Source organism: Doryrhamphus excisus, linkage group LG1, assembly GCF_037039965.1.
Source record: "Doryrhamphus excisus strain RoL-2023G ecotype Guam linkage group LG1, RoL_Dexc_Guam_v1.1, whole genome shotgun sequence".
Lineage (NCBI taxonomy): Eukaryota > Metazoa > Chordata > Actinopteri > Syngnathiformes > Syngnathidae > Doryrhamphus > Doryrhamphus excisus.
Window position 1 is genome coordinate 7,106,149 of NC_136357.1, and position 25,846 is coordinate 7,131,994.

Below are 25,846 nucleotides of genomic sequence, written 5' to 3' on the forward strand. Positions count from 1 at the left end.
CTCGTGCGAATATAACCTGGCTTCAGACTGCCACATGTCCATGCAGGAGTTCTCAGTGCATATAAGGAGGGAGCAGAATGATGGGAACCCAACTCTCCGCTATGTGGTGGTCTCCATCAATGACCTTGCCTTCCATCTCACAAAGGAAGTGGTCACTGTTAATAACCAACCGTAAGTAAAGACCCCAAAATAATTTGCAGTATTCTGATATTTCCCATTTTTGAATTGTCATCTCTTTTAGGGTCTCAATGCCATACTATAATGGTGGAGTACAAGTGGAAAATAATGGGGTCTACATCAAACTGCAGTCGAAAGTTGGCCTTGTTGTCATGTGGAATGGTGATGATGCTGTCATGGTAAAGATGCTGCTGTCTAACTGATTTTTATATCATCTACTTCTGAATATAATTAAATATTTCCTGTAGAAAATGTTTTCAGTACATCACAAGCCTTTTGATTATAATATACGATAATAAGACTATTTTCTCATGAAAAAATACTTTTATTCGGGTCCATGTTGTATTTATTTTACATAGCTGAGAGAAATATGTATCATTGTGCAGTTAGAAATAATCTAAATATGTCCTGCAAACTGCTGCAACCATCGGAGGGATTATTTTTTCCCCTCTTGTGTTTGTAGTTGGAGGTTGATCGCGACTATGCTAATCGCACTTGTGGACTCTGTGGTGACTACAATGGTGTTCCTGTCTACAATGAGTTGATTAACAATGGTTGGTTTATAAAACAATACATCCGGACAATCTAAGGTCTTTGTAAATTTGACTAAATTAATTTTTTAATTTTCAGAGCGAGTACTTAGCCACATTGAATTCGGCAACAATCAAAAAGTTCATCATCTAAATGAAGACTGTGAAGACCCATTTGAGGAGTATGGCGAACCGCTTGATGATGTACCGCTCGTAGAGTCGTGTGAAGAGTTTGTGAGTTTTCTGTTGCCTTGTGTTATCAATAGCGACATACCTTTCGACACACAACTAACTCATCTTTTTTTTTTTAAATCTTTTAGAAAACCATCTGTACCCAAATGCTTCTTTCAGAGTCCTGGACCCCCTGCACCCAACTTATTGACCCTGCTCCATACGTGAAAGCTTGTGTTCAGGACATGTGTGGCTGCAACAACCGTACAAATGACTTTTGTGTCTGCAGCACACTTTCCGAGTTCTCTCGACAGTGTTCCCACGCTGGTGGACAGCCTCCCAATTGGAGGACACCACAATTCTGTGGTAATGTTTTACTTCCTTTTATTTGATTCCCTAATAGTTACATAGGGAAGGTATACAAAACTGTGTTGTTTGGTCTAGAGACAGTGCCACTGAGGAAAAGACAGGGAACAGAACTGGAGGTAGCAGAGATGAGGATGCTGAGGTTCGCATTGGGAGTGACCAGGATGGATAGGATCAGCAAGGAGTACATCAGAGGGACATTACGTGTTAGAGGCCTTGGAGATAAAGTCAGAGAGGCCAGACTGAGATGGTTCAGACATGTCCAGAGGAGAGATAGTGAATATATTGGTAGAAGGATGCTGTGTTTAGAGCTGCCAGGTAGGAGGCGTAGAGGAAGACCAAAGAGAGGAGGTTTATGGATGAAGTAAAGGAGGACATGAGGGTAGTTGGTGTGAGAGAAGACAGGGTTGGATGGAGGAGATTGAGTTGTGGCGACCCCTGAAGGGAAAAGCCCAAAGAGAAAGAAGAAGAATAGTTACATTTTTATATGAAAGATATTGGAGAACCAACCACTTAAATATACTTCATAACAGCAAAACTACACTATGTCTTACTGTTTAATCTGCTTTTACTTTCAAATCTTCTAATATATTATTATTAAACATGTAATTATTAATTTTAAAGTCAGTTTTAAAATGCAGTCATTTCAAGTACTGTGCGATAAATTGCATTAAACCACCATGCTTTCTCTCTTTTACAGCCAAGCAGTGCCCATACAACATGGTGTATGAGGAGAGCGGTTCTCCGTGCATGGACACGTGCACGCACCTGGACACAAGTTCACTGTGTGAGGACCACAAAATGGACGGCTGCTTTTGTCCTCCCGGTCAGTCCTGTGCACATCTGGACACAATTTGTACACAGAAAGAAATATAGTTTTGTAAGAAATTTAAATGTACCTATGCAGAATTATTAATGTTTATCATTCATGCTGCTTCAGGCGCTTACAGTACATTAAATAGTGGTTGCTGTCATTGGTTTTTCCACTGAAATGTGCGTGACACTTCAAAAAATCTGCCTGTGAGGTTTTGGGGACGTGTCTGCACTGTCTGCCTTTCAGCCAATTTACCCTTAGGCAGGCTGCGCTTCGCCTGCGCCTAAATAGACCAGGTCCTCGCACCTTTGGCAGGCTGTTTTGTCACAAAATTGTCACTACGCCAAGCTGAAAATGTAGACTCCTCCCCTGGTGCGCCACCACGCCCATCTCGGCGCAGTGATGCACTGGACCAAATTACTAACGCGTGGGCTGTGCCACAAAATTAGAGCCCGCTGTATCAAAATGTAAGCTTTTTCTTGTTTTTACATTTTTTTTTTTTGCAGGGTTATTTTGTTTGATTTAATTTGTACAACGTGCCATGGGACAATAAAATATGAACCAGAGGCCGCAAATGCCTCCCAAACTACACTTCGGAAAACCCTGTTATGTATTCTATGTATGATAATTCTGACTCTTTGAATTAGAGAACATTACAAACTTGAGCGCATAATTCTTCAAATGAATATGACATTCATACCCATGTTGTATGTTGTTGTATTATATTTCCCTAATTCATATACTCTTTAGGAACTGTATTTGATGATATTTCATTGAGAGGATGCATCGCTCTATCTGAATGCCAGTGCAAGCGCGATAGAATCTACAACTCCAGCGAGGGCTACCAACACGACAAGGAGAAATGGTAACTGAAATATTCCACACTGTATCATGTATTTGTCTGGATTGTGTGTTTAAATTCATTTTGTTATCCCAGTACGTGTTTTCAGGGCAGATGGTCTTGTGAGTATTTGGAGACACCAGCGACATGTGCAGTGGAAGAGGGCTCACATGTAACCACCTTTGATGGGAAATCTTACACGTTCCATGGAGATTGTTTTTACACGCTAGCCAAAGTGGACAGCAAGGTGAATGAAGAATGACATCACTTGCAGAGAATATGTTGATATGAAATTAATCGCATTTAAATGTGAATTTATTTTCCAGGATGCATCAAGTCCAAAGTTTACCATTCAGGTCCAATTGGCAGCTTGTACAAACCAAGAGTTTGACACTTGTCTCAAGGCCGTGAAAATCCTTCTTAACAATGACAGAAACAATGTAAGTTGAAGCCTGTCAGTTAAGAATTATGTATGCTGTTGTCTGCATCATTGAAATAAATACCGGAATTGTCTTTGTGTTCAGGTACTGATGTTCATTTCTGATGGGACGGTAAAACAGAACCAACAATCCATCACTTTGCCGTACCAAACAGGTAGATCAAACAATCCAAAACTCATCTTTATTTTGTCATTAAATGACACTATTGACTGTTGTTTGTTTTTGTGTTTACTTAAAAGGGGACATCAACATATTCCACGCGTCGTCTTTTCACATTTTGCTCGATACATCTTTTGGCTTGCAAATTCAAATCCAGCATGTGCCTCTCATGCAAATTTATGTCAGGCTGGAGCAGAGTTACAAGGGGAAGACGCGTGGTGAGTTTTACATTTGTTCAAGTTTTGAAAATCATGTCCGCTCTGAACATGAATATTACAGTTTGTCTTGATTCTTAAATACTATTTGCAAAATAAATATTTGCACAAATTACTGTTTACGCTGTACATTGTTCATATTTGATGTCATCTATTTATTCTCCACATTATTATTTATTTTTTATTTTGTATTTTATTTTTTATTTTTTATTTTTTATTTTTTATTTTTTATTTTTTATTATTACACGGGAGCCAGGCAATGACATTTTGTTGGCAATTTCACTGCTGTGTTATTGTGCAATTACAATAAAGAAAGTCTATGTCTATGTCTATAATCTGAATAATGATATAAAATTTTTTAATCATTTATTACAAATAAATTATTGCACAGCATTGATTCTACAGTCAGAAAGGTACAATTTTACAGTAATGACATTGATACATGCGGTTTTGTGCAACTGCTGCATCACTTATATTATATGTAATACTGTGTCGTTCTTTATGGATGTTCTGGATGTTATTACATTTAAATTAATTTATTTCAACAGGTTTATGTGGCAACTACAACCTTGCCTTGTATGATGACTTTAAGACACCTCAGGGCATTGTTGAAGGAACGGCGACAACGTTTGGTAACACCTGGAAGGCCAACCTCATGTGTCGAGACACGAGGGAGAGACTTGATGACCCCTGTTCTCTTAGCATTGAAAACGGTAGACAAACACACACAAATAGCGTGTGTATGACAATTAGTTGTATTTGAACCTATTTGTGATCATGAGAAGTGTTGTTGTTTTTCATATATTTTCAGAGTTGTACGCCAAACATTGGTGCGCCTTGCTGTTACGTCCGAATAGCACCTTTGGACAATGCCATTCATCCGTGGACCCTGATGTTTACTACAAGGTACAGTCAAGTCCTTTATTTGAACCCATGCAGGTGAATGGGGTTGGAATTCCATCAAGAGGTACACTTGAGCCCGGCATGGGTCAAATCAATCTTCAATTTGATTTGCTACCCTGTGCGAGTTTTGACAATGGCAACATGGCTTCGCACTGTGTGTTTTCTATAGCGCTGCACTTACGCCAGCTGCAATTGTGACAAGAGTGAAGACTGTCTGTGCGCTGTCTTCTCTTCCTACGCCCGAGCTTGTGCTTCTAATGGAGTCTTCTTGACGGACTGGAGGGCAAATGTTTGCGGTATGGACTTGTAGTTTGATACACTATACAGCAGAGGTGGGCAAATATTTTGACTCGTGGGCCGCATTGAGTTAACATATATTTAACACACACACTATTTTATGCTTATAAATTTCCTTGAATGATTTGTCTAGGAGGCTGCACGGTGGTCATGTGGTTAGCGTGCAGACCTCACGGCTAGGAGACCCGAGTTCAATCCCACCCTCGGCCATCTCTGTGTGGAGTTTGGTTCTTCCCGTGCATGCGTGGGTTTTCTCCGGGTACTCCGGTTTCCTCCCACATTCCAAAAACATGCTAGGTTAATTGACTCCAAATTGTCCATAGGTATGAATGTGAGTGTGAATGGTTGTTTGTCTATATGTGCCCTGTGATTGGCTGGCGACCAGTCCAGGGTGTACCCTGCCTCTCGCCCCAAGACAGCTGGGATAGGCTCCAGCACCCCTGTGACCCTCATAAGGATAAGCAGTAGAAAATGAATGAATGAATAAATGATTTGTATAATTTTATCTGTAAAAGTGTTATACTATCAACTGTATGTTCTCATGTTTCTTTTTTCAGGAGCACTTTAAACATCAGACCACATCAAACTATGTCATTTAATTTTCCATTTTATTGTTTTTTTTTTTTACTAAATAAGACATCCGACTTGCGAGTCATGTTGCCAGTTTGTATGTTAAAAGTTGAAATACTTAGAAAGCAACTGGCGGGCCGGATTCAAACGCTTGGTGGGCTGCATGTGGTCCCCGGGCCGTAGTTTGCCCACCCTTGCTATACAGCCCCAGTTCCAGTAGATCTGTAGAGCCAATGTAAAGTATGTACTGGAACTCCTATTTCCTAGCTTTGTCTGCTCTATTTGTGGAGAATTATAATCCAGCTAATGACAAGGATCTGACCATACTTTCCCTCAGCTTCTTTCCAATTTAGTGCAGTTTCCATGACAATATTTCTTGGAGATGTTTGTTCTGGGAAGGCAGCCCGTAAAGCAACCTTTTTGCTTCTTCACTAAACAGACAAATACACCAAGACCTGTCCAGCATCTCAGATCTTCTCATACAAACATCAACGCTGTGAGCTGACTTGTAGATCATTAAGTTCAACACTGCAGACCTGCTCCTCTGACTTCCTTCCTGTGGATGGCTGCTCCTGCCCTGAGGGTCAATACCTTAATGAATATAACGTCTGCATCCCCAAAGAGAAATGTCCATGTCATCACAATGAGGCTATTATCAAGCCTGGGAAGTCCATCAACATTAAGGATGAGCACTGGTTAGTTGGTTAAATCAATTAAATATATATTGTCATCTCTACATGTACACAGCCACTAAATTGCTTATTTTGTTATTTTGCCTCTGTTATATTTTAAATCATTTATGTCTTTATATAGTGTGTGCAGGAATGGGGTGCTTCATTGCCACTCTTGGAGAGCACGCTCATCAAGTATGTTTGATTCATTCACATGATAAAATCATTTGGTTGAAGATCTTCAATACAAATCTTTCAATCTGCATGTTGCAGCATGCCCTCCTCACAAAGTGTTCTTCAACTGCTCGAATGCTGGCTCAGGAGAACTCGGAGTCCAATGTGCACCTTCTTGTTTAAATCTGGATAATGATGAATGTGTGAGTTATTGGTTTTTTTTTTGTTTTCTTTTAATACCGTCATGCATAAGTTTACCCACACAGCGAGGGAAAAACACTGTTTCACTGCAGTTATCTTTCTTTGTAGGACTCCAGCGAGTGCGAGTCCGGATGTCAGTGTCCTGTTGGCCGTTTTGACGATGGCAAAGGTTTCTGTGTGGAAAAATCGGATTGCCCATGTCAGCATAATGGACAACTCTATGCCTCTGGAACACAAATTCCTAATCACTGCAACATGTGGTATGGGCTTATTTAATTTATAATAATTGATTTATTTAATTTACAATTAAGTTGCTGTCCCTCTTCAGCTCCAAATGACACTTTTTTAAACCAAAAGATATGAGAAGAACATCACTGGCGAGCATGTTACCATTGTTGTTTGAAAGGAACATACATCAGAAAGTCTGTAATTGTCACAATTTGAAGTTTGTAAATGTTTTCTGCAGGCCCAAATAATAATAATAATAATAATACAAAATTTGTCAGCTAAACTTTGCCAAAGTGCTATCATAGCATAACTACTGTGTGTGGGGCGTGGCTTGTAATGGCACAGCAGAAAGAGGACCAGCTATTTGAACATTACCCCCCCCCCCATCCCACCCCCCACCTATTCAAGGCACCTTTAATCACAACATTAATAGCATTTATGTTTGCGGTTTCTAACCCAGCACTTGCAAAAGCGGAAAATGGAATTGCACAGAGGACAAATGCTCAGGAACATGCATTATTTATGGAAGTGGCCATTACAGTACATTTGATCAGCGAACATATGCGTTTCAAGGACACTGCAGCTATGTTGCAGTCAAGGTGAGTAGAGGTTAATATAACAAATATAGATGTTGAAATAATCATCATAACATCAATGTTTTTCAAAAGACAAAATGAACAAGAACCAAAAAGAATATTGACAAGGTTTCCTTTTTATGACTCTCTCTCTTTAGAACAAATGTGACAATAAAACAGCAGAGGACAACATTGGAGTCATTACAGAGAATGTACCATGTGGCTCTACGGGTACCACATGCTCAAAAACTGTCCGAATCCAGTTGGGGGTAAGAAGCATGTAGCATTTACTATATGCACTCAATGCACTGTACATACTGTGCATACTGTATAACAAACAAATCTACATAAACATATATTTCCTTAATGTTGCAGCGAATGGAAATTAAACTATCAAAAGGAAAATATGAAGAGGTGGACCTAGGACAAGGCAGTCAGATGAAGTACACAATAAGGAAGGTTGGCATGTATCTGGTCGTAGAATCTGCTATTGGACTCGCGGTCATGTGGGATCGCAAAACAACTGTCCGCATCCTCTTGGAACGTCAACACGGTGTAAGTTACATTTTAATTACTATCAAGCTTCTAGTTAGAATGAATAATATCCATGTTTTATATTATTCTACGATACACAATAGATGGTACTACCTGTTGAGTACTAATCTGAAATAGAACAATTGTGCAAATTAATTCAGTGAGTTATTTATTTGGCTGCAAAGGGAGAAGTATGTGGCCTGTGTGGAGATTTTGATGGCAACGGACGGAATGACTTCACTACTCAGGACCAGCTTCTAGTGAGCAGTGTTTTAGAATTTGCCAACAGCTGGAAAACCAGCAGCAGTTGCCCAAATGTGGAAGCAAGCCCCGATCCTTGTGTCGCAACACCAAACCGACATCACTGGGCCAAAATGATGTGCGGCATTATAAATGGAGAAACATTCAAAGAATGTCACAATAAGGTAATGACTAATTTTGGCAAGATTATCATTCGGCGTTCCGATATATTTCTAATTGGGAATGTGATTTTTGTGACCAGGTGAATCCACAGCCTTATTATGAGAACTGTGTGAAAGACTCATGTGCCTGTGACACCGGAGGCGACTGTGAATGTTTTTGTACTGCAGTTGCAGCTTATGCTCAGGCTTGCAATGAAGCCGGTGTGTGTGTGGCATGGAGAACACCAGATATCTGTCGTAAGTGCAAAAAATGTCAAATTGTTCAAAGTACTGACTCTAAACACCCCTTTTATATTTGTTATTTTTACATGAGAAACAAAAAGTAATGATTTAATTCCCACTTTAGGTCAGTATTTACAATATTTAAAAATATGCTGTATGTTTGTTTTCCTCCTAGCTGCCTTCTGTGATTACTATAACAACCCACATGAATGCAGGTGGCATTACAACCCATGTCATCAACCATGTTACAAGACCTGCTTAAATCTGGAGGGAATTTGTAGCAACCCCTTACCCCAACTGGAGGGTAAGAATCAACAGCAATCTTTAGAAATATGCCAGAGAATTAGATGATGCAGTGAAGTTGCATGTTGGTACTGCTCATGTTTTCCCTTCATTTCAACTGCACATGTAATCTTTATAGAAATAGCTTTCACTTTCATAATCAAATGAAGATGGTTTGGATATTATTTTTCCAGGTTGTTACCCTGTGTGCCCGGAAGATAAGCCCATATTTGACGAGGAACACCAGATATGTGTCGAGGAATGTGAAGGTTGCTTTTACAACGGGACAAGATATGATGAATATGAAGTTATTTACAATGTGACTGACAACCTGGGAATGTGCTATTATGCAATATGTATAAATGCAACAGTGATATTTGGAAATGAAACCTGCTCCACTACAACAGTGCCTCCGATAACAACTTCAAGTCCTGTGACTGAATCTTCTACTACCATTGAAGGACCAACTACCACCTACACAAAACCTACAGTCTCACCAACAGGACCTCCTACTACCACTGAGGAATTAACTACAACAACACAATCAACTACTTTATCAACAGTACCTGTCACGACCACTGAAAAGTCTACACCTCAGACAGAAACTACAAGTAGGGAGCCAACCACAACCACAAAATCAACCACACCACAAACGGAGCCTCCAACGACAACTGAAGGAAAAACCACAACAAAATCAACATCCCAACCAACAGAGCCGCCCACAACAACTGAAGTCCCAAGCACAACCCCCAAACCATTAACAACAACACCTATTGCAAGCTCAACCACCACAATATGTGTTACTGGAACAGAACAACCCCAAAACACGACTGAAGGAGTGTCCACCACTACAACGAAATCGACAATACCCCCAACAACACCTCCAACTACAACTGCGGGAACAACCACAAAATTTACTTCATCATCATCAGGACCCACCTCTACGACTCATGGCCCAAAAACCACAATATCATCTACCACAATTTCCACAACATTTGAGGAACCTGTAACTGGAACCACAGAAAGCCCAGGTACTGGTCCTGTTGTTAGCAACACTACAACACCATCCGGACTCCCTACGACAACTGAAAGACATACAACCACCACCTCCATGTCAACTACCTTGTCAGCAGAAACTGTCACAACTGAGGGTCAGACAACTACAACAAAATCTACCACCACACCGGCAAAACCCTCTACAACAACTGAAGGTCCCACTACCACCACAGAATCTACAACACCAGCAGGACCTACAACGACAACTGAAGGTCCTACTACCACAATAAAATCTACAACAACATCAGGAGGTCCCACCACAACAACTGAAGGTCCCACTACCACAATAAAATCTACAACATCAGGAGGACCCACCACAACAACTGAAGGTCCTACAACTACAACAAAATATACCACAACAACAGCAAAACCCTCCACAACAACTGAAGGTCCCACTACCACCACAGGATCTACAACTACACCAGCAGGACCCACCACAACGACTGAAAGTCCCACAACAACAACTAAATCGACAACCACACACGCCGGACCTACAACAACGACTGAAGGTCCCACAACTACAACACAATCTACTACCACATCAGCAGGACCCACCACAACAACTGAAGGTCCCACCACGACCACAGAATCTACAACCACATCAGCAGGACCTACTACAACCACAGAGGGTCCCACTACGACAACTAAGTCTACAACCACAACAGCCAGACCCACCACAACAACTGTAGGTCCCACAACTACAACACAATCTACTACCACATCAGCAGGAACTACGACAACCACAGAGGGTCCCACTACGACAACTAAGTCGACAACCACTACAGCAGGACCCACCACAACAACTGAAGGTCCGACAACTACAACAAAATCTACCACCACAACAGCAAAACCCTCCACAACTACTGAAGGTCCCACAACAACAACACAATCTACAACCACACCAGCCGGACCTACAACGACAACTGAAGGTCCAACTACGACAAAGAAATCTACCACCACACCAGCAACACCCTCTACAACAAGTGAAGGTCCCACTACGACAACAGAATCTACAACCCCACCAGCAGGACCTACTACAACAACAGAGGGTCCCACTACAACAACTAAATCTACTACCACATCAGCCGGACCCACCACAACAACTGAAGGTCCCACAACTACAACACAATCTACTACCACATCAACAGGACCCACAACAACAACTGAAGGTCCCACCACGACCACAGAATCTACAACCACATCAGCAGGACCTACGACAACCACAGAGGGTCCCACTACGACAACTAAATCTACTACCACATCAGCCGGACCCACCACAACAACTGAAGGTCCCACAACTACAACACAATCTACTACCACATCAGCAGGACCTACGACAACCACAGAGGGTCCCACTACGACAACTAAATCTACTACCACATCAGCAGGACCTACAACAACAACTGAAGGTCCCACGACTACAACAAAATCGACCACCACAACAGCAAAACCCTCCACAACAACTGAAGGTCCCGCTACCACCACAGAATCTACAACAACACCAGCAGGACCCACCACAACAACTGAAAGTCCCACAACAACAACTAAATTGACAACCACACACGCCGGACCTACAACAACAACTGAAGGTCCCACCACGACCACAGAATCTACAACCACATCAGCAGGACCTACGACAACCACAGAGGGTCCCACTACGACAACTAAGTCGACAACCACTACAGCAGGACCCACCACAACAACTGAAGGTCCGACAACTACAACAAAATCTACCACCACAACAGCCGGACCTACAACGACAACTGAAGGTCCAACTACGACAAAGAAATCTACCACCACACCAGCAACACCCTCTACAACAAGTCAAGGTCCCACTACGACTACACAATCTACAACCCCACCAGCAGGACCTACTACAACAACAGAGGGTCCCACTACAACAACTAAATCTACTACCACATCAGCCGGACCCACCACAACAACTGAAGGTCCCACCACGACCACAGAATCTATAACCACATCAGCAGGACCTACGACAACCACTGAGGTTCCCACTACGACAACTAAATCTATTACCACATCAGCCGGACCCACCACAACAACTGAAGGTCCCACAACTACAACACAATCTACTACCACATCAGCAGGACCCACGACAACAACTGAAGGTCCCACCACGACCACAGAATCTACAACCACATCAGCAGGACCTACGACAACCACAGAGGGTCCCACTACGACAACTAAATCTACTACCACATCAGCCGGACCCCCCACAACAACTGAAGGTCCCACAACTACAACACAATCTACTACCACATCAGCAGGACCTACTACAACAACAGAGGGTCCCACTATGACAACTAAGTCGACAACCACTACAGCAGGACCTACAACAACAACTGAAGGTTCCACAACTACAACAAAATCGACCACCACAACAGCAAAACCCTCCACAACAACTGAAGGTCCCACTACCACCACAGAATCTACAACAACAACAGCAGGACCCACCACAACAACTGAAGGTCCCACCACAACTACAGAATCTACAACCACACCAGCAGGACCTACAACGACAACTGAAGGTCCAACTACGACAAAGAAATCTACCACCACACCAGCAACACCCTCTACAACAAGTCAAGGTCCCACTACGACTACAGAATCTACAACCCCACCAGCAGGACCTACTACAACAACAGAGGGTCCCACTACAACAACTAAATCTACTACCACATCAGCCGGACCCACCACAACAACTGAAGGTCCCACCACGACCACAGAATCTATAACCACATCAGCAGGACCTACGACAACCACTGAGGTTCCCACTACGACAACTAAATCTACTACCACATCAGCAGGACCCACCACAACAACTGAAGGTCCCACAACTACAACACAATCTACTACCACATCAGCAGGACCCACGACAACAACTGAAGGTCCCACCACGACCACAGAATCTACAACCACATCAGCAGGACCTACGACAACCACAGAGGGTCCCACTACGACAACTAAATCTACTACCACATCAGCCGGACCCCCCACAACAACTGAAGGTCCCACAACTACAACACAATCTACTACCACATCAGCAGGACGTACTACAACAACAGAGGGTCCCACTATGACAACTAAGTCGACAACCACTACAGCAGGACCTACAACAACAACTGAAGGTCCCACTACGACAACTAAATCTACTACCACATCAGCCGGACCCACCACAACAACTGAAGGTCCCACAACTACAACACAATCTACTACCACATCAGCAGGACCCACGACAACAACTGAAGGACCCACCACGACCACAGAATCTACAACCACATCAGCAGGACCTACGACAACCACAGAGGGTCCCACTACGACAACTAAATCTACTACCACATCAGCCGGACCCACCACAACAAGTGAAGGTCCCACAACTACAACACAATCTACTACCACATCAGCAGGACCTACTACAACAACAGAGGGTCCCACTACGACAACTAAGTCGACAACCACTACAGCAGGACCTACAACAACAACTGAAGGTCCCACAACTACAACAAAATCGACCACCACAACAGCAAAACCCTCCACAACAACTGAAGGTCCCACTACCACCACAGAATCTACAACACCAGCAGGACCCACCACAACAACTGAAAGTCCCACAACAACAACACAATCTACTACCACATCAGCAGGACCCACCACAACAACTGAAGGTCCCACCATGACTACAGAATCTACAACCACACCAGCAGGACCTACAACAACAACTGAAGGTCCCACTACGACAACTAAATCTACTACCACATCAGCCGGACCCACCACAACAACTGAAGGTCCCACAACTACAACACAATCTACTACCACATCAGCAGGACCCACGACAACAACTGAAGGACCCACCACGACCACAGAATCTACAACCACATCAGCAGGACCTACGACAACCACAGAGGGTCCCACTACAACAACTAAATCTACTACCACATCAGCCGGACCCACCACAACAACTGAAGGTCCCACAACTACAACACAATCTACTACCACATCAGCAGGACCAACGACAACAACTGAAGGTCCCACCACGACAACTAAGTTGACAACCACTACAGCAGGATCCACCACAACAACTGAAGGTCCGGCCACTACAACAAAATCTACCACCACAACAGCAAAACCCTCCACAACTACTGAAGGTCCTACAACAACAACACAATCTACTACCACATCAGCAGGACCCACCACAACAACTGAAGGTCCCACCACGACTACAGAATCGACAACCACACCAGCAGGACCTACAACAACAACTGAAGGTCCCACGACTACAACAAAATCGACAACCACACCAGCCGGACCTACAACGACAACCGAAGGTCCAACTACGACAAAGAAATCTACCACCACGCCAGCAACACCCTCTACAACAAGTGAAGGTCCCACTACGACTACAGAATCTACAACCCCACCAGCAGGACCTACTACAACAACAGAGGGTCCCACTACAACAACTGAAGGTCCCACAACTACAACACAATCTACTACCACATCAGCAGGACCTACTACAACAACAGAGGGTCCCACTACGACAACTAAGTCGACAACCACTACAGCAGGACCAACCACAACAACTGAAGGTCCGACAACTACAACAAAATCTACCACCACAACAGCAAAACCCTCCACAACAACTGAAGGTCCCACTACCACCACAGAATCTACAACAACACCAGCAGGACTCACCACAACAACTGAAAGTCCCACAACAACAACTAAATCAACAACCACACACGCCGGACCTACAACAACGACTGAAGGTCCCACAACTACAACACAATCTACTACCACATCAGCAGGACCCACCACAACAACTGAAGGTCCCACCACGACCACAGAATCTACAACCACATCAGCAGGACCTACTACAACCACAGAGGGTCCCACTACGACAACTAAGTCTACAACCACAACAGCTAGACCCACCACAACAACTGTAGGTCCCACAACTACAACACAATCTACTACCACATCAGCAGGACCTACTACAACAACAGAGGGTCCCACTACGACAACTAAGTCGACAACCACTACAGCAAAACCCTCCACAACTACTGAAGGTCCCACAACAACAACACAATCTACAACCACACCAGCAGGACCTACAACAACAACTGAAGGTCCCACGACTACAACAAAATCGACAACCACACCAGCCGGACCTACAACGACAACTGAAGGTCCAACTACGACAAAGAAATTTACCACCACACCAGCAACACCCTCTACAACAAGTGAAGGTCCCACTACAACTACAGAATCTACAACCCCACCAGCAGGACCTACTACAACAACAGAGGGTCTCACTACAACAACTAAATCTACTACCACATCAGCCGGACCCACCACAACAACTGAAGGTCCCACAACTACAACACAATCTACCACCACATCAGCAGGACCCACGACAACAAGTGAAGGTCCCACCACGACCACAGAATCTACAACCACATCAGCAGGACTTACGACAACCACAGAGGGTCCCACTACGACAACTAAATCTACTACCACATCAGCCGGACCCACCACAACAACTGAAGGTCCCACAACTACAACACAATCTACTACCACATCAGCAGGACCCACAACAACACCTGAAGGTCCCACCACAACCACAGAATCTACAACCACAACAGCCAGACCCGCCACAACAACTGTAGGTCCCACAACTACAACACAATCTACTACCACATCAGCAGGACCTACTACAACAAAAGAGGGTCCCACGACTACAACAAAATCGACAACCACACCAGCCGGACCTACAACGACAACTGAAGGTCCAACTACGACAAAGAACTCTACCACCACACCAGCAACACCTTCTACAACAAGTGAAGGTCCCACTACGACTACAGAATCTACAACCCCACCAGCAGGACCTACTACAACAACAGAGGGTCCCACTACGACAACTAAATCTACTACCACATCAGCCGGACCCACCACAACGACTGAAGGTCCCACAACTACAACACAATCTACTACCACATCAGCAGGACCCACAACAACAACTGAAGGTCCCACCACGACCACAGAATCTACAACCACATCAGCAGGACCTACGACAACCACAGAGGGTCCCACTACGACAACTAGGTCTACAAGCACAACAACCAGACCCACCACAACAACTGAAGGTCCGACAACTACAACAAAATCTACCACCACAACAGCAAAACCCTCCACAACTACTGAAGGTCCCCCAACAACAACACAATCTACTACCACATCAGCTGGACCCACCACAACAACTGAAGGTCCCACCACGACCACAGAATCTACAACCACATCAGCAGGACCTACTACAACAACAGAGGGTCCCACTACGACAACTAAGTCGACAACCACTACAGCAAAACCCTCCACAACTACTGAAGGTCCCACAACAACAACACAATCTACAACCACACCAGCAGGACCTACAACAACAACTGAAGGTCCCACGACTACAACAAAATCGACAACCACACCAGCCGGACCTACAACGACAACTGAAGGTCCAACTACGACAAAGAAATTTACCACCACACCAGCAACACCCTCTACAACAAGTGAAGGTCCCACTACAACTACAGAATCTACAACCCCACCAGCAGGACCTACTACAACAACAGAGGGTCTCACTACAACAACTAAATCTACTACCACATCAGCCGGACCCACCACAACAACTGAAGGTCCCACAACTACAACACAATCTACCACCACATCAGCAGGACCCACGACAACAAGTGAAGGTCCCACCACGACCACAGAATCTACAACCACATCAGCAGGACTTACGACAACCACAGAGGGTCCCACTACGACAACTAAATCTACTACCACATCAGCCGGACCCACCACAACAACTGAAGGTCCCACAACTACAACACAATCTACTACCACATCAGCAGGACCCACAACAACACCTGAAGGTCCCACCACAACCACAGAATCTACAACCACAACAGCCAGACCCGCCACAACAACTGTAGGTCCCACAACTACAACACAATCTACTACCACATCAGCAGGACCTACTACAACAAAAGAGGGTCCCACGACTACAACAAAATCGACAACCACACCAGCCGGACCTACAACGACAACTGAAGGTCCAACTACGACAAAGAACTCTACCACCACACCAGCAACACCTTCTACAACAAGTGAAGGTCCCACTACGACTACAGAATCTACAACCCCACCAGCAGGACCTACTACAACAACAGAGGGTCCCACTACGACAACTAAATCTACTACCACATCAGCCGGACCCACCACAACGACTGAAGGTCCCACAACTACAACACAATCTACTACCACATCAGCAGGACCCACAACAACAACTGAAGGTCCCACCACGACCACAGAATCTACAACCACATCAGCAGGACCTACGACAACCACAGAGGGTCCCACTACGACAACTAGGTCTACAAGCACAACAACCAGACCCACCACAACAACTGAAGGTCCGACAACTACAACAAAATCTACCACCACAACAGCAAAACCCTCCACAACTACTGAAGGTCCCCCAACAACAACACAATCTACTACCACATCAGCTGGACCCACCACAACAACTGAAGGTCCCACCACGACCACAGAATCTACAACCACGCCAGCAGGACCTACAACAACTACTGAAGGTCCTACGACTACAACAAAATCGACAACCACACCAGCCGGACCTACAACGACAACTGAAGGTCCAACTACGACAAAGAAATCTACCACCACACCAGCAACACCCTCTACAACAAGTGAAGGTCCCACTACGACTACAGAATCGACAACCACACCAGCCGGACCTACTACAACAACAGAGGGTCCCACTACGACAACTAAATCTACTACCACATCAGCTGGACCCACCACGACAACTGAAGGTCCCACGACTACAACAAAATCGACAACCACACCAGCCGGAACTACAACGACAACTGAAGGTCCAACTACGACAAAGAAATCTACCACCACACCAGCAACACCCTCTACAACAAGTGAAGGTCCCACTACGACTACAGAATCGACAACCACACCAGCCGGACCTACTACAACAACAGAGGGTCCCACTACGACAACTAAATCTACTACCACATCAGCTGGACCCACCACGACAACTGAAGGTCCCACGACTACAACAAAATCGACAACCACACCAGCCGGACCTACAACGACAACTGAAGGTCCTACAACTACAACAAAATCTACCACCACAACAGCAAAACCCTCCACAACTACTGAAGGTCCCACTACCACCACAGAATCTACAACAACACCAGCATTGCCTACAACGACAACTGAAGGTCCCACGACTACAACAAAATTGACAACCACACCAGCCGGACCTACAACAACTGAAGGTCCCACTACCACAATAAAATCTACAACATCAGGACAACCCACCACAACAACTGAAGGTCCCACGACTACAACAAAATCAACAACCACATCAGCCGGACCTACAACAACAACTGAAGGTCCCACTACCACAATAAAATCTACAACATCAGGAGGACTCACCACAACAACTGAAGGTCCCACTACGACAACAAAATCTACTACCACACCAGCAGGACCCACCACAACAACTGTAGGTCCCACAACTACAACGCAATATACTACCACACCAGCCAGACCTACAACAACTGAAGGTCCCACTACGACAACACAATCTACTACCACATCAGCAGCACCCACCACAACAACTGAAGGTCCCACTACAACCACAGAATCTACAACCACACCAGCAGGACCTACAACAACAACTGAAGGTCCCACGACTACAATTAATTGGACAACCACACCCGCTGGACCTACAACAACAACTGAAGGTCCCACAACTACAACACAATCGACTTCCACATCAGCAGGACTCACCACGACAACTGAAGGTCCCACTACGACCACAGAATCTACAACCACACCAGCCGGACCTACAACAACAACTGAAGGTCCCACTACCACAATAAAATCTACAACATCAGCAGGACCCACCACAACAACTGAAGGTCCCACTACGACCACAGAATCTACAACTACACCAGCCAGACCCACCTCAACAACTGAAGGTCCCACGACTACAATTAATTGGACAACCACACCCGCTGGACCTACAACAACAACTGAAGGTCCCACAACACAATCTTCTACCACATCAGCAGGACCCACCACGACAACTGAAGGTCCCACTATGACCACAGAATCTACAACCACACCAGCAGGACCTACAACAACAACTGAAGGTCCCACGACTACAACAAAATCGACAACCACACCAGCCGGACCTACAACAACAACTGAAGGTCCCAGTACCACAATAAAATCTACTACCACACCAGCAGGACCCATCACAACAACTGGAGGTACCACGACTACAACCAAATCTACTTCCACACCAACAGGACCGACCACAACAACTGAAGGTCCCACTACGACAACAAAATCGACAACGACACCAGCAGGACATACAACGACAACAGAAGGTCCCACTACAACAATAAAATCTAGTACGACACCAACACCAACTGAAGGTCCCACTACCACAATAAAATCTACAACAACATCAGGAGGACCCACCACAACAACTGAAGGTCCCACTACTACAACAAAATCTAGTACCACACCAACAACAACTGAAGGTCCTACTACTTCAGGTCAAACTACAGTATGCTTCTGTGTTATAAATGGCAAGCATTATAAACCAGGTAAGATCATAATTTTGATCAAACAGTCTTTATACAATCAACTGTCATATTATGTTTTTGTTTATTAACGTCTTTGACATCTTTTTCAAGGGGAAGTCATTCTAGACATGGAACACATTGGATCCGGGATATGTCTCACTATGATATGTTCAGATATTTGTGAGATTAACAATAAGACTGAAGCTTGCTGGACCACACCCTTGCCAAAACCTACACCCTCTGTTCCGACCTGCCCAGACTGGGAAGTCGCAGTAAGAACTGTCATTTATCTTGGACATATTCAGATCTTATTCTCATATAGTGTGAAGGAGATTTGTTATACAGGTTGTTAAATTGTTTTTCTTATTTTTTTCAGCAAAATGAGACCTTCTTGTTATGTAACTGCACTATGGCTAGATGCATTGAAAATAACACAATAGAAATAATTCCCTATGAATGCCCACCCTTAAAGAATATCACTTGTTCCAATGGAAAGAAACCTGTTCTTGTTTCTGATAAAGACCACTGCTGCCATCAGTACGCTTGTGACTGTAAGCAATTTCTGACTAATTGATCCGTCACTAGATTTTTGTTCTTATTTGTATACAATTTTTACATGTTCTTCTTTATTTTCAGGTGAATGTAAAGGCTGGGGAGATCCTCATTATATTACATTTGACGGAATGTACTACAACTATCAAGGAAATTGTACTTATGTCCTTATGGAGGAGATGAAACCAAGACATTACTTGAAGATTTATATTGACAACATCTACTGCGATCCTAGTAAACATGTTTCCTGTCCGCGATCATTAATTATATCCTATATCTCAGAGGTGATTGTCCTCAAGAGTCAAAATCTTGTTGGAGCAGCAGAGCTGGAGGTAATTAAAAAAAATGTTTTTGAATCAACATTTTCTAGGAGTGTAATTTTAATTGATACATGATCATATTAATTGTTTTTTGACACCTAGCCCATTTTTACAAACTGTTTTTTATTAACCCTGTTTATATTTGATCTTCTTAGGCATTCAAAGATGAAAAACGCTTGCAAATTCCCTATATACAAAACGGAATTAAGATCTTCTATTCTGGCATAACCATGGTTGTGGAGATTGTGCCTTTGGAAGCAACGATTACTTTTGGACTGAGTGATTTTACAGTCAATCTACCGTATAAATATTTTGGCAGCAACACTCAAGGCCAATGTGGTAAGCCTTTTATTCAAGTGAATGATCTACTCATTACCATAATTCCCCAATGGTTCTGTAAAATATTACAATGGCACCCCTGGTGTTCATCACTGGCATGGCATCATTTGTATAATAATTGTGTCTGCCATCAGGAACATGCAACAACAACAAAGCAGATGACTGCATGTTGCCTGGCGGCCAGTTAGTGCAAAACTGTGGCATAATGGCTGACTTTTGGCCTGCACAAGACATTTATCAACCAAACTGCCAGATACCATCTGTGATCCCAACCGGTACACCGGAACCCCCACCCACATTGACTCCGTGCAAGCCGGACTCTGACTGTGATCTGCTTCTGAGCAGGTAAATCATTGTTGTGGTTAGATGTCTTTGTAATAGTCTTTTTGCTATCATTTTTTGACTCTGGATTTTCTTCCGCAGTGTCTTTGAAGAGTGCCATCCATTTGTGGATCCAGACAATTACTTTCAAGGCTGTGTTTTTGACAGTTGCCATGTGTCCAACCCAGCGATAGAATGCACAAGTTTGCAGACCTACGCTGCCGCTTGTGTTCAGGCCGGTGTTTGTCTCCACTGGAGGAATCATACCACCCACTGTGGTAAAAATCAACCCAGTTTGTTTGTAGTGTAACAAGAGCTTTTTGGCACATTTCATAGTTTACGATGTGTGACCAAAAAGTACACCCCCAGGGTCGTTTTTTTGGTCTACAGCTCATTTGCATTGGCCTTTAGTGTATTGTAAAAAAAAAAAATCATAATTAATGAGATACAGTCGTCCCTCACAATATCGCAGTTTGATTATCAGTCTTTAGCGTTTTTTCAGAAATTAATTAATGAATGGTCGCTGTGTCATGGACACTACCTTATATTACATTACCTTAATACTACATGAAGTTAAAAAAAAGTGAAGTTCTGTGTGGAAGTGGTAAGTTTTTGGCTTTTTAAAAAAATACATTCAAGGCTAACTAGTTAGCTTGCTAGTTAGCTTGCTAGTTAGCTTGCTAGTTAGCTTGCTAGTTAGCTTGCTAGTTAGCTTGCTAGTTAGCTTGCGGCCGTCTTGAGTCCCTGCAGCATAAGAGTTGGTGTAAACAATGACTAATAGGAGGTGAGTACATGAGTGTTATTTCATGTCTACAGGGCTCTAATGTTGTTAAGAAAACATTTATAAAGTCATAAACAGGTTTTCTATGTGCTATGAAAGGATGAAAATATTCCATTTAACATTGAATCCTATATCGCGGTCAAATCTGGAACCAATTAAGTGTGATAAACGAGGGGCAACTGCATTGAGTTGGATATCACTATTTTTTGTCATGTAATACTCAAAGCTCATATCGTTTCATAGACACATTTAATGTAAATAAGTAGCTTCATTGAACGCACATCCTCCCCTTGGTGGAAGTAGTTTGCTACCTTGATATACACCATGAAAGAGAACTAGCCATGTTGAATTGAATTGTATGTTCTTCACATCCAGAAAGTGACTGTCCATCTGACAAAGTCTACAAACCATGTGGTCCTGTTGAACCGCCAACGTGTGAAGACAGGTAAAATACAATCGAGGTGTACTTTGTTTTTAGGTTACTGTGCATTAGTTGTAAGGGAGCCAGTTCTTTAAGCTCAGCTGCCTTAAAGAGACGGCTCTTTTGGTCCATTTTTGTCGGCTTGTCCAATCACATTATGGCAAGAGTAATGGTAATGGTATTGGTTTAATTTCATTTGAACATGCATCAGATTACCATTGAATGCATCATATAATCAGTTCACAGTTCCACATGTCCAAAAGGAGTAGGAAGAATATTAATATTCAATATTTAAATATTTTTGGCCACCTTATGTTGTATATTTGTAATATGAGGTTTCCAGTTCATATTTTTATCTATTGTGATCCCCATAAATGTATTTATTTATATAAGAGTCAGTGTGCTCAGACCATAAGGAAGCAGTATTGATATTGACTCATTCTTTTGTGCAGTCCTAATGTACCAACGCTGGACTTCGTGACTGAAGGATGCTTTTGTCCTGAGGGAACAAAGCTCTTCAACAAAGAATCAGGCATATGTGTTGATAAGTGTGGTAAGCTTATCTTTTACCCACTAATTCACCGCTACTAATAAATCAAGTCTCATGGGCTTTGCTCATATCCCAACAGGATGTCTTGATCCTGACGGTATTCCTCGTGAGGTGAGTCGGTTCGTGGCGTAGTTCAAATCACGATGTGATTATTTCAGTCATTCAATGTACCGTCTTTGTCAGTTTGATGAAAGGTTTGAGTACAAATGCCAAAACTGCATTTGCGAGGAGACCACCAAGGCCATCACATGCGTGCCTAAGGTGTGCCCATCATTACCTGTAGCCAACTGCACAGGTCCAGGCTTCGTCACTGTCAACGAGACCAATCCGGCAGACCCTTGCTGTGCCATCTTAGTTTGTCGTAAGATGTGTGGCGCCGCTGGACATTTACTTCTCGTCTGATTATAGTACAGGTGATCTAAGGCATCATTTTGTCCATCGTGTCCACAGGATGTCACAGCAACACGTGTCCAGTCATCGACATGGTGTGTCCAGTTGGATATACTGTAGTTGTCCGTGTGCCTGAGGGGAAATGCTGTCCAGAACACACATGTGGTGAGCTCCTAGTTTCATCGTTTTACATTTTCATCACCTCATCATTCTATAACCCCATGGTAAACATTGGAATATGCTCATTCTAGAACCAAAAAGGGTTTGTGTCCACAAAGACACTGTATACCAGGTAATTGATTCAATTTTCCAAAATAAATATTAATATTATTTATATTATTAATATATAATATTATTATATATTATTTCTTTTAATGAAAAATATATATTTTAATTTTTTTTAAATATATTTTTTAAATATTTTTATTTTCCATTTATTTATTTTATTTTATTATATATATTATTAAATATTATTTCATAATCCCTGCTGCATCAGAAATCATGATCTCTTTCTTTATTTTGTAGCCCGGTGATATGGTCCCTGTGGTTCCATGTCAGGATTGTATTTGTACCAACGATGTGGACCCCCTAACTGGTTTATTAATAATAACCTGCAAGATGCAGCAATGTCAAGAACAATGTGAACAGGTAAGCTAAAATAAATGTAGCCAACTTACCTCAAATTTGCTCTTTTTAATTCATATGTAAAATAATCTGCTTGTTGTTGACTGGCTACAAATGACAAAGGAAAGTGTCAAAAAATATTTTACTATGTGTACGATTTGGAGATGGTTATGAATATATGATATTTGTATTGTTTTATACATCCCTCTCATGATTGGATAATTACAAGGAAATACAACCAGGATTCCAAAGGATCCTGGTAGGAGGAAAGAACCAGAAGATTTCGAACAAGGATTTTTTTTTTTTTATATCTGAGCTAAGCTAATTTAGCAAAAAATAACTTCAGTTACGTATATTAAAAGGAAAATTGAAACTTTTGGTCTCTTCACTGAGAGAGTAAACAGAGTAAACATACCCATTCACTCAATAAAAACAAACCTTTAACTGTTAATGTTGACAAAAGTATAAGTATATAAGTACAACAAAGGCTTATAACAATCATACATTCTTTTTCTTAGGGTTACAACTACGTTAAAGTCGAGAAAAATGACTGCTGTGGAAGATGTATTCAGACACACTGCATCTTAAACATTCACGGAGCTGAGCAGCTCCTGAAGGTGAGTTAGATGTCTCTGACTTTCATTTTTTTGTATTATATTTCCTTTTATAGCTATATAAAAAGCAATATGAAGTTGCGTAATCACGATGTACAATGTATGTGCTTGCCTCCAGCAAGGAGATACGTGGTCACCACCAGATGATAGGTGTGAGCATTACACCTGTGTAAAAAGTAATGAGACATTAACAGCCGTCGGCACGCGTATTTTGTGTCCACCATTCCAACAAAGCAATTGCCACCCTGTGAGTTTATCCTACGACCACTTCCTGGAAAAGAGCTGACAATGACGGAAATTTTGTTATGTTTCCTTCATTTAGGATACAATTCAAACTGCAGCAAATGGCTGTTGTAAAATCTGTGAGTATTTGTTTATTTTTTGTTTATTGTTTGTTTTCCTGGTGGCAACATCAGTAAACAAAAACTATTGTGATTCTCTTTTTTAAAAAAAAGGTGTGGAGCGGGAGAAGGCATGCAAGCCGGTGGCCACCAAAAAGTACATCACTCACAAGAACTGTCAGTCTGTAGAGGAGGTAGACATTCCATATTGTGAAGGTTCCTGCAACACTTACACAAAGTAGGTTTACACGCAACTTGGTCACTGAATTTTTTTTTTTCATATACGTACATATTTATTTTGAGTCCCGCCTCTCCTCCTACAGATACTCAGAGGAGGCGTCCGCTGTGCAGCCAACGTGCTCCTGCTGTAAGGGCGTCCGGTACAGCAATCGCACTGTTGACTTGCTGTGTCTGAACGGAGATGTGCTTCCTTACTCCTACATTCACGTGGATGAGTGTAGTTGCACTCTCAGCGACTGCACCAGACCTGCGGGAGCTCCCGCTAGGAGGAGGAGAAGCTTTACTCTTTTGTGATTTTAAAATCACATTTATGGATGCTAGAAAACCCTCTTCCATGCCCTTTGAGCCAAAAATGGTCTCAAAAAAATCTTTATCTGCATTTCCTTGAATAAAAGCACAGCAACTCATGTGTCTTGTTGATAATATCTTTTCTCCCAACACTATTCTGTGTGTAAACGGCAAGGGAACTATTTTGATTTAGATTTAGATCTATTTGTCCTTTTTGGAGGTACAATTTCCAGTAGGGGCTGCACGGTGGATGAGTGGTTAGCCCAAAGGCCTCACAGCTAGGAGACCCGAGTTCGATTCCTCCGCCTCTGCATGTTCTCCCCGTGCATGTGTGGGTTTTCTCCGGGTACTCCGGTTTCCTCCAACATTCCAAAAACATGCTAGGTTAATTGGCCACTCCAAATTGTCCATAGGTATGAATGTGAGTGTGAATGGTTGTTTGTCTATATGTGCGCTGTGATTGGCTGGCGACCAGTCCAGGGTGGACCCCGCGTCTCACCTGAAGACAGC

At 43.0% G+C, this 25,846-nt stretch overlaps 2 protein-coding genes across 2 annotated transcripts; both read left to right on the forward strand.

The window, feature by feature from the left end:
- Positions 1-247: 247 nt before the first annotated feature.
- On the forward strand, positions 248-23,762 carry muc2.1 (mucin 2.1). The gene is made up of 50 exons (XM_078792876.1): positions 248-356; positions 641-731; positions 808-941; positions 1,028-1,244; positions 1,945-2,100; positions 2,185-2,193; positions 2,809-2,923; positions 2,996-3,146; positions 3,226-3,339; positions 3,424-3,493; positions 3,579-3,716; positions 4,262-4,426; positions 4,525-4,619; positions 4,786-4,912; positions 5,923-6,178; positions 6,297-6,349; positions 6,428-6,531; positions 6,638-6,789; positions 7,218-7,356; positions 7,491-7,601; positions 7,708-7,887; positions 8,052-8,291; positions 8,369-8,525; positions 8,686-8,814; positions 8,987-10,003; positions 10,061-10,932; positions 11,197-11,917; positions 11,996-12,097; positions 12,356-12,577; positions 12,776-12,877; positions 13,094-13,474; positions 14,093-14,314; positions 14,372-15,175; positions 15,452-16,075; positions 16,136-16,495; positions 16,772-17,395; positions 17,456-18,523; positions 18,602-19,576; positions 19,667-19,827; positions 19,932-20,106; positions 20,192-20,439; positions 20,583-20,766; positions 20,901-21,111; positions 21,190-21,365; positions 22,244-22,313; positions 22,742-22,842; positions 22,919-22,950; positions 23,023-23,200; positions 23,290-23,394; positions 23,755-23,762. Exons 1-50 carry the CDS (start codon positions 249-251, stop codon positions 23,760-23,762), a joined length of 12,954 nt encoding a protein of 4,317 aa, XP_078649002.1. The 5' UTR covers position 248.
- On the forward strand, positions 23,486-25,088 carry LOC131130931 (intestinal mucin-like protein). The gene is made up of 6 exons (XM_078789012.1): positions 23,486-23,521; positions 23,755-23,877; positions 24,372-24,470; positions 24,586-24,714; positions 24,790-24,829; positions 24,923-25,088. Exons 2-6 carry the CDS (start codon positions 23,764-23,766, stop codon positions 25,048-25,050), a joined length of 510 nt encoding a protein of 169 aa, XP_078645138.1. The 5' UTR covers positions 23,486-23,521; positions 23,755-23,763; the 3' UTR covers positions 25,051-25,088.
- The last annotated feature ends 758 nt before the right edge of the window (positions 25,089-25,846 follow it).

What these genes read in the sequence shown, in the direction of transcription:
- muc2.1 (XM_078792876.1), top strand. Translation starts at nt 249, where the DNA reads ATGCCATACTATAATGGTGGAGTACAAGTGGAAAATAATGGGGTCTAC. An exon ending in ACCCACCACAACAACTGAAG is followed by an intron (nt 11,918 to 11,995) that starts GTCCCACAACTA and finishes CCACGACCACAG; the next exon opens with AATCTACAACCACATCAGCA. An exon ending in ACCCTCCACAACTACTGAAG is followed by an intron (nt 16,076 to 16,135) that starts GTCCCCCAACAA and finishes CAACAACTGAAG; the next exon opens with GTCCCACCACGACCACAGAA.
- LOC131130931 (XM_078789012.1), top strand. Translation starts at nt 23,764, where the DNA reads ATGGTCCCTGTGGTTCCATGTCAGGATTGTATTTGTACCAACGATGTG. An exon ending in AACAAAGCAATTGCCACCCT is followed by an intron (nt 24,715 to 24,789) that starts GTGAGTTTATCC and finishes TCCTTCATTTAG; the next exon opens with GATACAATTCAAACTGCAGC. An exon ending in AAATGGCTGTTGTAAAATCT is followed by an intron (nt 24,830 to 24,922) that starts GTGAGTATTTGT and finishes TTTAAAAAAAAG; the next exon opens with GTGTGGAGCGGGAGAAGGCA.